General features: G+C 31.1%; 1 protein-coding gene across 2 annotated transcripts; it reads left to right on the forward strand.

The window, feature by feature from the left end:
• The first annotated feature begins 5,497 nt into the window (after window positions 1-5,497).
• Emc1 (ER membrane protein complex subunit 1) lies at window positions 5,498-11,534 on the forward strand. Of its 2 annotated transcripts, XM_072008188.1 has the most exons (15): window positions 5,498-5,710; window positions 5,852-5,967; window positions 6,274-6,457; window positions 7,192-7,347; window positions 7,451-7,787; window positions 7,878-8,181; window positions 8,678-8,698; window positions 9,191-9,363; window positions 9,456-9,617; window positions 9,688-9,972; window positions 10,031-10,226; window positions 10,354-10,551; window positions 10,645-10,770; window positions 10,884-11,111; window positions 11,246-11,534. In XM_072008188.1, exons 1-15 carry the CDS (start codon window positions 5,568-5,570, stop codon window positions 11,404-11,406), a joined length of 2,790 nt encoding a protein of 929 aa, XP_071864289.1. In that variant the 5' UTR covers window positions 5,498-5,567; the 3' UTR covers window positions 11,407-11,534. The 2 variants fall into 2 exon arrangements, with proteins under 2 accessions (XP_071864289.1, XP_071864290.1); XM_072008189.1 differs by lacking the exon at window positions 8,678-8,698 and having other exon boundaries at window positions 5,499-5,710.
• The last annotated feature ends 1,299 nt before the right edge of the window (window positions 11,535-12,833 follow it).

A 12,833-nucleotide genomic window follows, 5' to 3' on the forward strand; every position in this document is an offset into this window, starting at 1 on the left:
TTTTATCCTTCGCAGCGAATAATTGGCGGCAAATTGGCTCTCGATAAACCAAATCAACGATCTAAAATCTAAAAATCCTAATTGCAACTACTGGCGGCCAAAATTGTAAATAGGTCACGCGATTCGTCGCCAATCAGCCAGCGATTTCTCTGGCACAGTTCGCCGGTTGATCCAGTGTCGTGGGAGGCGAGGAAGCCGGAAGAAGTACGTAAAGAATGACAAGTCCCGTCTCTTTTCCGACAGGGCAGAGAGAGCCACGGTAAAGATGGGTCGAAAGGGGGAGGCATTGCATCCGGAAAATAAAGGAAAGTAGCGGCGGTAATCCAGAGCGCAGGCCAGGGTCTTACCGAGGCTTCTACGGATGTTTATTGAGTCGGTACGCGCACGCGCTACATGCAACACTATCATCTCATCTCATCCGGTCTCGTCTCATCGCCCGTGTACCTCGGCCCAACTCTTTCCTCTTCTCTGTTCTCGCGTCTCGCTTCCTTTCCTCGCTGATTTTTTCCCACCTATCCCTGTCCATTCCCTCTCTTCGCTATGTTCCCTCTCCTTCTTCTTCTATACAGTTTCATCTGATTTTCCCTCCTCCCGCCAGTACGCTTTTTCATACCAACCCTGTCTCTTCGTGCGCTCTTTGGATCTTGTTTTTCCTCCCCTCGTCCCTCGTTCCTCCGTATTCTCTCTATTTTCCCCAGCTCTGTCTTTTTGTTTCCACCCATTTCCACACCCACGTGTGTTCGTTTCTTCGCCAGCCCTGGCTTCGTCTCTCTACACCTTATCCCCAGTCTTCACGACGTCCATTCAATCCTATCTCATCCGACGGAGGTTAGCCCGCACCTCACGCAACCCTGCCGTTCTCCTCTCTTCGACCGGCAAGGTTCATTCATTTCTGGCAGCGGCCAAAGGAAATCGAGACCGTCCTGGAAGTCGATTACGAGTGTCATTTCTACATGACGCCCTCCCCTTGCCCCTTTCTATTCTCCGCTGAGCTTTTTCTAGCGATACACCCTCTGCCAACCGACACGATTCCTCTAAATAACACGTATATTATAGAGGAGAACCGAAGGCTGGCTGGATCTTCGAATCGTTGTAGATATCGCTCCAAGGAACTCGAAATATCGAAACTATATCTGCCAGACTGGATATTTTATCAAAGGGTCGTGGTCGAGTGGAATTTATAGCACGAACGCTGATAAATTAAAATTGAAAGATTATCGAGAATGGAGATTACGTCTCCGTGGTGGGCCAGTCGAAAAGTATAAGTCAAGAGGCACTTGTAATATTTCAAATGTTACGTCATATCGTCCTTACAGAGTAAGTATCGTACTCGATTTAGAAACGTTCTTCCTCTTTCGAGAATCGTCACTCGTATTTATTATTTATTTTCATCGCAAATATTCAGTTTGTCTTTCAACGGTATTTGTAACAGTCGGGACATTGTACAGAAATTAATCGAATTAAGCGAAGAACGTCATTATACTTACCCTGTTTCGTGCAAAATTTGATTCGTACTCTTTCGTTCGCCGTATAATGTGTAATGTAATGTAAAACAATCAACGAGCTAGACTTTTAAACAACTTATGAACGATACAATTCGATACTTCCATGTACATATATTAAATCGAACGTTAAGTGAACATTATTCGTTCGTATTAAACGAAAATTAGTCTGAAATATTAGTCTTACGTTGTTTAATTCTACATTTCCAAATTGTCTAAAATTTCAGCGTAAAGCTCTTCGAGATAAGTTTCAAGATGGGAAATTAAGTTTACGCGAATACAGATAATATGACGATATTACGATACTGCTGGCAGCAACGATGAAATAATGTATTCGCAACAATGGTTACAATAACGATTCGCAACTGTCATTAAAATCTGTGAAAGCAGCCAGTGAAGTACCCAGTAAGGGTAAGCGAATGAGTAAATAAAACCGGTTTTACGATTAAGAGATTAGTCGTCGGATTTTGGCACGATCACTGTGATTACGCGTCTTATAATATTTTAGTACAGGCGATTAAAGGATTGACTTCACGACCGATTCCAGATTTTCTTCTCGCTCTTCCTTTCAAATCTTCTACAGAGAAAACAATTTTTCCTTCCGTTGCGCGATCTTTCATCGACGATCGATATAATTTTTCGAAATTTTATTTCAATAACGCGTATAATGATTTTATAAATATTTATAAATACACGTTTAATAAAAAATAGTATAATTGTAATAATATTATAATCGTGACAAATTGATGATATGTCTGCTTCGTACACAAGTATTATATTATTCGAATTGAAAGTCATTTCTTTCGCAGGAAAATATGAAAACTCAAGAATTATTATCTAATTAAAGTTATCTAAAGTTATCTCGATCGATTAGATATTATCAAGTGACAAAAGCAAAATTAAAATACCGATAACGAGGTGCTAAAGAATGAAATATCTTCCATTCTTAACATTCAGCTGACAATCAAATATTCAGTAAGTATTAAAATATCCGCTGATATCAGTTTCTTGCGATTAAAAATCATAAACGATAGTCGTTTCCTTTTCTTTCTTCTTCTTTTTTTTTTTTTATTTCGGATTTGTCTTAACTTTTGGTATCTTAAATGAAATTAACTTAATGTTGCTGATTCCTGCAGACAAAACGCCCTTTATTTTATGCATCGCTCAATGAATACCGTCGATTCTCATATTCCCTTACTCTCCTCTTTGCTTTATTTGCTCCTTACTTTTTTAGTATGTTTGACCTGATTTCTTCATACATGGGACACTCGCATGGTACATAGGCAGACCCTGTTTTCTGTTTCTCTTGTATCGTACATCCGACATGGCAGCCTTAGCTTTCCCTCCCTCTATTTTGTGCCTTGTCCCAACTTCTGTCGTTACTGTCCATCCTCGTTCTCCTGGCAATCTTAGCTGCGCCATTGTCCGTTTGACTGTTAAAGGAGCGTCCATCTTCAGATAGTCAGCCTTTTCTAATGTTTCGATCTATTTGATATTTCTATAGGTTTCGCCATAGGTAGGTTTTGATCATCTATTTCCGTCTTCTCCGATCAGATTCTACTGTACGAAGGCGAATATCTAAATCTAGCTTGCTTTCTTCGAAAGAAGTCCCAAGGACACGTTTATCGTAAAACATCGCGCGGTAATTCACAAGGGGTAAGTTTCGCCTTCTTAAATCATAGCAACAGGGCGATGGGTTCGCCTCGTTTAGGAATAAGAGTTCAGGTGAAAGTGTTTGAATGTAAGAAGAGGTTGGTGATGATGAGTGGCGCAGGAAGAGCAGAAGCGCAGAAGAATAGGTAGCCAAGAATGCGAAGTAGGGTGATTTTGTCGGGCCCTCTAAGCGGTGGGATTAAGTGCTACGTAAATTCTTCCGGCGCGGCGCCAGCCTGTTCTTCCTCTGTGTTCCTGCGGATAAAGAATCGCCGCTTGGTTAAACACAGGCCAAGGGAAAGTGAAAGTTTTTCGAAAGGTCGAAAGAGGTTGAGTTGTATTCGAATATCAATTCTAACGATACACGTAATTTAGAAGTAACAGTACGATAATAACATAGTTTATACGTCAATTTTGTAAGTGGAATGATATATCGAGATGAATAGCTTGAAAGTATAGATTTTATATTTTATTAGGAGTAAGGAGAAATTGTAAATAACGTATATAAAGAAATTAATGGATTAAACTGTTAACTTTGGTTATAAAAATGTAATGTTTATTAGTTCACGCATTAGCATGATTTACGGAATATGTTTATCAGTTTTATTGAGCAATCGAGTTATCTAAGCGAATGAATAATAATTTGAGTGATAAATTTTAAATTAGCCAGAAATGAATTTTATGATTTTCTCCCGATGTTCGAGAAGTTCTATTTATTTTATTTTTAAATATTTGCTAAAGCATTGCATAGGTACATATATGTAGTATGAAAGGTACATCCTTGAATAATTTGTATATTTACAATTTATGAAAAACTTAAACAACAAGTTAAACTGCTAAAATTAATATTATTTTAATATGCTGGTATGTTTCTCTTTTTATTATAAAAGTTGTTTCAAATGTTGCAAATTCCTGAAATGTAATATAACGTCATCTGTCGGTACACGTTACATTTATGTAAATAATTTCCTCGTTTCTTTGTACATACATACATAGAATACAATTATAGTCTTTAATTATATTTCGAAATTCTATTATGCGCGTGAAGACAATTGTTCATAAATTATGAATAACAATAAATTGATGTAATGTAGAATAATAAATCCTGGGTATACCAATTATTATCTGCAGATATGTTCATATGTACGTAAACTACATTATCGATGTAAGTTAAATTGATATAAAATCATAAAATTTTAATTTGCTGTATGTATATGTTCAAAATTTAATATTTCCATTGCAAATAAAATTTCCTAAATGGTATTTAAGAGAATGTCTAATGACTTCGTAAATTGGATTTATACTTTGAGCCACCAAAAGAAAATAATTTCTTATGCTGTTTAAAAATATTAATGCGAATTGTAAATTTTCATAAATATAACAATTATATTTGAAAAAAATAACTATATATAATTTTATTTTCTTCTTAATTATCATGAACGTTGTTACTACTAGCCAGAAGAAAAAATAGTATAAATATTATATATTTGAATTATACTATTGCTATTTCTTATAACAGTGTAAAGAAATTTTAAACCAGTAATGTATGCTGGAAATTTTACTGACAATTAAATTTTTTGAATATAAATTATTGCGTTACTATATATATTTTTTACTTTACATTGCGAATATAAAAATTATAATAAGCAAAAATATTAAATAGTAATACTTATAGAAGTGTAAGAAATTTGGAGAATACTTGTTTCAAGGTAATAATTATAGAGAATGTGTCTAATTATTGTAATTTTACTTCAAAATATTTAAATATAAAGATTTTCATCCATCGCTAAAAATAATTTCAAATAGCACCGGATATTCCCGCCAATCTGAACAGGCCATTGATATGGTCTAGTATATATATGTATTATGTCTCAACTATTAAAATTTACATCATCGATAATGTAGAAATTGATATACAGATTAATAGAAACAGAATAAAAAAGTATTTGTAATATATAAAATATAAATACATATTTGCCTATTCCAAGGATTTTTAGAAAAATTTGTTATCTGTTCTATTACATTGTTTATTAATACCAAATATATTAACTAATTAAAATTTTAAAAATATCTGTAAATATTTCTTATCATATTTAAAACTGTAATATATGTAACTGGTGATAATTTACATAAATATTATCGTTTATCAACGATAATTGTAACATAATTTTATACATTACAAAATAGATTTCTATGAATTATATATTCGGTCGTTGTTTTTTTTTATATCCTCTATTTTTTCTTTCTTTATGTACTACAAAATAGAAATCATTATAAAAGTAAGAAAAATATACGTAGTTTTTATGTGAGGTGACCATCGTTCGTTTACACTACCAATGGTTATACATCAGGTGCGGAAGAAATTTGTGTAAGCGGATGGAATAATACGTTGATACGTTCACACTTATCGTCATGGCTCCGTTCGTATGGAGTTTTAGAGGGAACATCAACCGGTTTTTAATCGATGTTCAGATATTACAATATCTTATCATACTGATTGGTCTATTTAATTTGTCTCTGTGTCTGTACGAAGATCAAGTTGGAAAATTTGACTGGTAAATTATTTGGAATCCTTGAACAAACGTTGATTACAATGCTGAATCTCTTAAATAATGCAGTAGCATGTTACCGTGATTTGACAGCGTATCAGTTGTGTCGAATCATTCTCGATAAACCATTTGTCGTTGTGCTTGCAGGAAGCAGAATTATGTCGGAAAAATTAAATTCGCCAGTTTTGATACTGTCTCGACTGCAAAAAAGATTATTGTTGCTACCGAAGAAAATGTTATTGCTGCGCTGAATCTAAAGTCAGGTGGGCTATAAACATTGACGTAAAGCCGTTTCGATTAGATATGCGAAACTTTTTCATTTGTTTAATTTTACATATACGTGTGAATATAAATTTATCATATTTAATCGAAATCTTTGAAATTAGCTGAAAAGATCAAGAAGTATATAACATTTGTCTTTGCGCTATTTTTACAATTTTAAACTTAGTATTTTATTACAATTTTATTAAACATTCATTCGCAATGTGATTATATGATATCGTACGTATATGTAAACTATAAAAGTATAAATTATAAAAAAGATAGAAAGACATAATCTTTTGGTTTAGGACAAATACTATGGAGACGTGTATTAGAAAAAGGATATGCAGGTCGGATTCGAGCATTGGGTGGAATTACAGATGGAGATCTTGTTTCTGTAAGTGGAGGTGTACCGGCTATTGTTCGTGCATGGGATTTGGCTACTGGACATATACTTCATGAATGGCCAATTGCTGAACAAAACCACGATAGGTTTGTTAATATCATATATTTTAATTAAACATAATTCTATTTGTATTATAGATAATTAATTGTTTCCAAAGATAATTTGAATGTTGAAAGAAAATTTTTATATTACTTAATATTAATGTTATAGATTTATTAACAAGATTTGTTTTCATGAAACAGTTATAATATACAAAATAAAATGTAATTATCATTATTGGTTTTCAGACGTTTCTCACCATTTATATCCTTTTCTACACTGGGATTGTACAGTGCTAACAGGTTTCTTTATCCTTATTTAATGCACAATCAATAATATCTTTTTACATGCTACATAATTATATCTCACAGTAATATGTTATTACACTGAATGTTACTTTCACGTTATTACGCATTTACCAGATAGTTCCAGTGTAAAGAAATCTGTAAAGGATTTTGTAAAACGTAATACAATAGAACAAAACGATGAAAGATTTTTTACAAGATGAAACAAGATGAATTCATTAAGCAACTAATATGAACTGCTTGAGATCTTTTTAAGTTTCATATATTAAAATATATCTTGTTTTGTATTCAAAAATATTTCATTTCCTAATTATGATCAATTTCTATAAAATAATTTGTTTTTAAACATGAAAGTATACAATAATTTTATAAATGTTATATTTCAGCAGCACATAATATTTTACATTACATATACTGATGTTACTGATGATAAAATCACTTTTTCATATTTCATATTTCATATTAATCGTTTTCAGAATTAAAGATGTGAAATGGCATATAAAAGATGGAACACTACACCATATTTTACCAATTTATAATAGTGGTGTAGAAGTAACATCCTATGACAGTAAAACAGGAGATAAATTGAAAACAAGAAGGGTCTCAGCACCATTTATAACTCAAGAAACAGAGTAAGAAATTACTTTATAAAGTAGAAATATGTTATATTAGTAAAGAGTTCAGTATATTTAAAATTCCTACGTAATAAAATTTTTATAATTTGTTATCTTTTAGATGTGTTTTAACAGCTCCATATTTAGCTTGCTTAAAAGGAGACAGTTCAGTAGCTATATTACTTTTGGTACATTTATTTGATACACATTCTCAACCACAATCAGTTACGATAAATACCATATTTGGTGCCGGTGCACAAGGTCCATATCATTTAGAATCAGTGTTAGGTGAAGAACCTGTTGTATCAATTAGCGCAGATAATAACCAACGGAAACGTATTCTTCTTGTTGGAGAGGTACCTGTTCCTATCCAAAGGGATATAGTAGAAGATTCAATGCTCTATATTGTTTCAGTTGATAATGAAAAAGTACTTTTAGAAACAACTTATAAAAATGGAGTAAGTATTTTAAAATTTAACTGTATTAAAAAAGATTTTTTGAATATTAATTAACAAAAATACTGAAAACTTCTGTTGATATAATTCTAGGTAACAGAAATTGTTGCTTCGGAACTTTTAACATCAAAACCTATGCCAAAATTATCTATCGTTGTAACACATAATTCATTACTCTCACCAACAATTATGGCTTCTGTTTGTCCTCGACAAACAAAAGGTGTAACTTGTCGTCATTTATTAGCTTCGGAAGATCACAGCGTTGCGCTGCTACAGCATAATAAATTAGTGTGGGCTAGGGAAGAAGCGCTTGCTAGTATTGTAGCAGTGGAGATTATAGAACTACCTATGTCAGATAGAGATCAAGAAATAGAAACAGAATTCGATCAGAAAGAGAGTAAGTATAAGCTATAATATATATGCTTGTCATATTTGTTAAGGCACAGCAAACGTTATGATAAAATAAATTAAATATTTTTATATAAGATCATTAAACGAGATATTAAAAAATAATACTATAAAGATTGATAATTATAATATTAAAGATTCACATTAAGATTTGTAATAAGTGTCTATCTGTTATAAGTAATTTAATTGCAACATTTCTTATATTTCACATAAATATTTTGATATTTATAAGATGTAAAGCATTTTTTAATGCAAGTAAGTAATACTTGTATAAAAGTAATATTCTGATTAAAAATATTTGTATTATCATGTCTTCATTTCTATATTATTACTTAGAAAGTATTAAACAGCTTAATGTTACAGTTTAATTGTAACACACACAACAATAAATAAATCACATTATATATTCTCAACTTATATCTTAATAAGAAAAATATTAGTTATGTTGTATTAATTACATTTCTTTTGTGAATGGCTGCTGGCAGGTATTGATGTAGACAGTTCATGTAAGTAGTGGAGCAGCAAAGGCTGGTTTGAAAATTACTTTATTCCTGCTGTTTATTAGTCTTATAGGCACGTTAATTTTCTTTAGAAGCTCAAGAAAATATAAACGAATTAAGTGCAGACTAGTAAATATTTTTATCTTTGCTATTTAAGAAAGTTCCTACAATGTTATTATTTGCATGATAATATAAAGTATATTAATATAGACTTTTTTAATACAACAGTATGTTTAAATTTGCCTTACAAATAGAATATTGAAGCATTATGCATGAATGATAAAAAAAGATAATAATAATTATTATACTTGAAAATTTAATTGTGCTTTACTGTAATTTTTTATTAACATATATTATTAATATTGTAGTTGTTTGTTAGGTTTGCAGTTCAGAAGTTTGTTGTTCCTTTGGTTTTTATGATAAATATGTTATAAAAAAATAATTTACAATATTAATATTATACATATGACATATTTTATAATTTTATGTTGTATCTAGGGGATGTATTGAGCATGATGTTTAGAAGAGTCAGTTCTCAACTTAAACAAGCAAGAACATTCTTCCAGTCCATATTAAGTCTCACACCTCAACAGTCCAATCAACGTACTGACTTAGTACGGGATAAATTTGGTTTACATAAAATGATTGTCCTTGTTACATCAGCGGGAAAAGTATGAAAAATTAATTGATTAATTAACATATATTTATATATTTAGTTCAAATCATACATTTAGTGTTAATCCTTGATTTTATATATTTATAGTTATATGGTATTGAAACTAGAAAAGGTGAAATTATTTGGCAACTTAGGGTACGAGGTATTCGAGGTTTTAATAAAAGATCCGATGCAATAATTTTATATGTACAACGTGGTAGCAGACATTTTCCATATCCACCGCAATGTGCGTTATTGGCAGAGGATAAAGTATGTATCGTATACATTGAAACATTAATTCAATATAAATAGATCTCTTATTCGATTTTAAATATTTTAGCAAACGGGAGAAGGAATTGTATATACTTTTAATCCGATTACTGGTCAACCATTAGATGGTTTAACAAAATTAGGATATAGAGTAAAGCAATCTATGTTACTTCATGTAACGACGGATAATTTTCTGCGAGGTATACTTATTTTTGACACACGAGATAAAGTTCACGTATATCCTGAAGGTGCAACTACAATTGCTGCATCGCTCGCTAAAAATACATATATATTTACTGCTGATCAAACAACTGGAATATTGTCTGGATATTCTTTATCATATAGTACAGCTCAAGTATGTATAAGCTTATTTAGCAAACTTTCTAAATATTCATCTTAATTTCATCCTTTAGGAACTCATTTCCCATAAAGTATGGGAATTACTGCTGTCACCAAAAAACCAAAAAATAACACACGTCGTATCGAAAAATCCAATTGAACGTGTTCATTCCCAGGGTAGAGTTCTAATTGATAGATCAGTTCTATATAAGTATATTAACCCTAACTTAGTCGCAATAGTAACTGAGGGTGTTGGACGCACTCATAAAGGTACGTTTATTATGCTGCTGTATAAAAATATTGTAATTATTGAAGTTCCATATTATATATATATATATATATATATATATATATATATATATATATAACTAATTTAAAAATAATTCACGACTTACAGATACGCTTAATTTATATTTATTGGATGTGGTATCTGGAGCAATGATATTTTCTATTATGCACAAGAGAGTTCGTGGCCCAGTCCATGTTGTGCATTCAGAAAATTGGATGGTGTACAGTTATTTTAACGAAAAGAGTCGTAGAACAGAAATTGCTAGTTTAGAATTATTGGAAGGAAAAATACAGAGTAATACCACAGGTATTGTTCACGCCATTTTTTATAATAATTATTTTGATTCATATCCTTGTTCTTGTTTATATTAAATATTATAAATTCAATATCTTATTCTAGTGTTTTCATCGTTAGCTACAACTAAGTTGCCAATTGTAGAAAGACAAGCTTTTATTTTCCCATCAGCAATAGAATCTATGCGGGAAACTATTACAGAGAAAGGTATCGCGAATAAACACATCATAGGTATGTATGTGAATTGTATAACTAATACTTTATAATTAGTACTATAGTACTGTACTAATAATTTATAAATAGGAAAACGTAATTGTTTATAAATTACTTTTTATATGTATTAGTGGCCCTAACTAATGGCGGAGTATTGGAATTACCGTGGATAGCGGTAGATCCACGGCGGACTATTAATCCCGAAATACGCGAAGAAGGTGTCTTACCATATGTCCCAGAAATATCTATCCATACGGAAGCAATAATTAATTATAACCAAAGCGTCTTTAGGGTTTCCGGCATTCATACTAGTCCTAGTGGCCTTGAAAGTACTTGCTTAGTTTTTGTATACGGCCTTGGTAAGTACTTTAAGATACAACTTTGTTTTACCGTAATTTTACTAATCACTGAGGGACTAATACATTTAACCCACTAGTAATGTATTAAAATTAGAAAATTGCAAGTAATTATGCGTGTAATACGATGTTCGCAGACTTGTTCTACACACGTGTGGCACCGTCTAACACATTTGACGTTTTGATAGAAGATTTTGATTATTATCTTATTGTGATAGTATTGGCAGCGCTTTTAATTTCGTCGTACATCACAAAGAAACTAGCATCCCAGAAAGCGCAAAAGCAAGCATGGAAATGATGTTTGATTTTTCTAGAGAATCAATACATTACATTCTTAAATATTTGTTCACTAAAAGCAAGACGTTTTGCTAATAATAATTTGTAAAAAAAATACTGTTTTATAAAAAAAAACAAATGTTACTGCAATGTGTATGTTAACAATTTATTATCTTACCTAAAGTATCAGAATATATATATATATACATATATATAATATATATATATATATACATGTATTATTTATCCTTTTATTAGTACAGGACGCACACAATAGATAACATATTTCTGAACATTTTAAAGTGTGCTAATCATCGTATGACAACAGTGGACCAGGATCACTAATTATTAGATTATTAAAGTAACTGACAACATGCTCAAAATATAGTTATTTTTCGTTAAAAAAATACAAATATAGAATTACACATTTCTTTAACATACGTACACCTATATTAAATAAATTAATTTTAATAAAAAATTAAGATAAAAATACCAAGAATATTTTAAATTATTAATTTATTTTGTCATATTTAATATTCCAATACCGGAAAAACTAACATTTTCGAATACATATTTAGAAATAATATTTGCAAGGCATATTACGTCATTTTAAATTTGCATATTAAATTAAACAGTTTCCCTATCACCCGAAAATTACAAATTCGTCAAGTTTAAAACTCATAATATATGTATATATGTTATTCTAAGGATTATATTTTATAGTTCTTTCTTGCAAGAATCGAAATATTATCATGTAAGCATGTAATGAGAAATGTATATAAATGTGCATATACATAAATGTGTACTTACACAGTCTTGTATACACAATAATTATACAAATATCTTTACGATATTGTCTGGTTTACTTCCCTTTTCCTTTCTCTTTGTTTGTCACTACAAGATGGAAAAGAATTTCCATGCATTTTCTTAATTAACATTACGATAACGTAATGTTTCCTTAAACGTTATGATAACGATAACAAACGAAGGAAAAGAATGATAGAAGAAAACATTAAATATATTTGCTATACTAAAACAATTACTTTTCCAATTTTACCATTATGGCGAGTAATACTATGTTATTAATATTTACAATAATAGTTACTTTATCACTCCCCATCTCCCTTACTCGCTTCCTCACTCATCCACTCGCACAATCAATATTTACGCTACAATCGTCGTAGATTTAAGATGTATCAATTATTTAGATTTAATATAAATCAACGCATCGAGTTACGGCACTCATTATCAGGACTGTGTTTAAATTGCGGCTGCAATCGTAGCTCATTTACTAAGAAGGTAACTATAAATTCTATCTTCTATTTGAAACCTACTTGAAACAACTTTGATCTCAGCACATACTTGATCATTCCTGCCACAATGCCCAAAGTCGTTGTTTCCGTAGCAGCGACATGTATACTAATAATAATAATATGTTTACAACGTGAC

The sequence above is a fragment of the Bombus fervidus genome, chromosome 8 (genome assembly GCF_041682495.2).
Source record: "Bombus fervidus isolate BK054 chromosome 8, iyBomFerv1, whole genome shotgun sequence".
In the NCBI taxonomy this organism is placed as follows: Eukaryota; Metazoa; Arthropoda; class Insecta; order Hymenoptera; family Apidae; genus Bombus; species Bombus fervidus.

Coding starts and splice junctions, on each gene's coding strand:
- Emc1 (XM_072008188.1), top strand. CDS start 5,568: ATGGCTCCGTTCGTATGGAGTTTTAGAGGGAACATCAACCGGTTTTTA. Junction 8,182..8,677: donor AGAATTCGATCAGAAAGAGA/GTAAGTATAAGC, acceptor GGCTGCTGGCAG/GTATTGATGTAGACAGTTCA. Junction 9,618..9,687: donor CGTTATTGGCAGAGGATAAA/GTATGTATCGTA, acceptor TAAATATTTTAG/CAAACGGGAGAAGGAATTGT.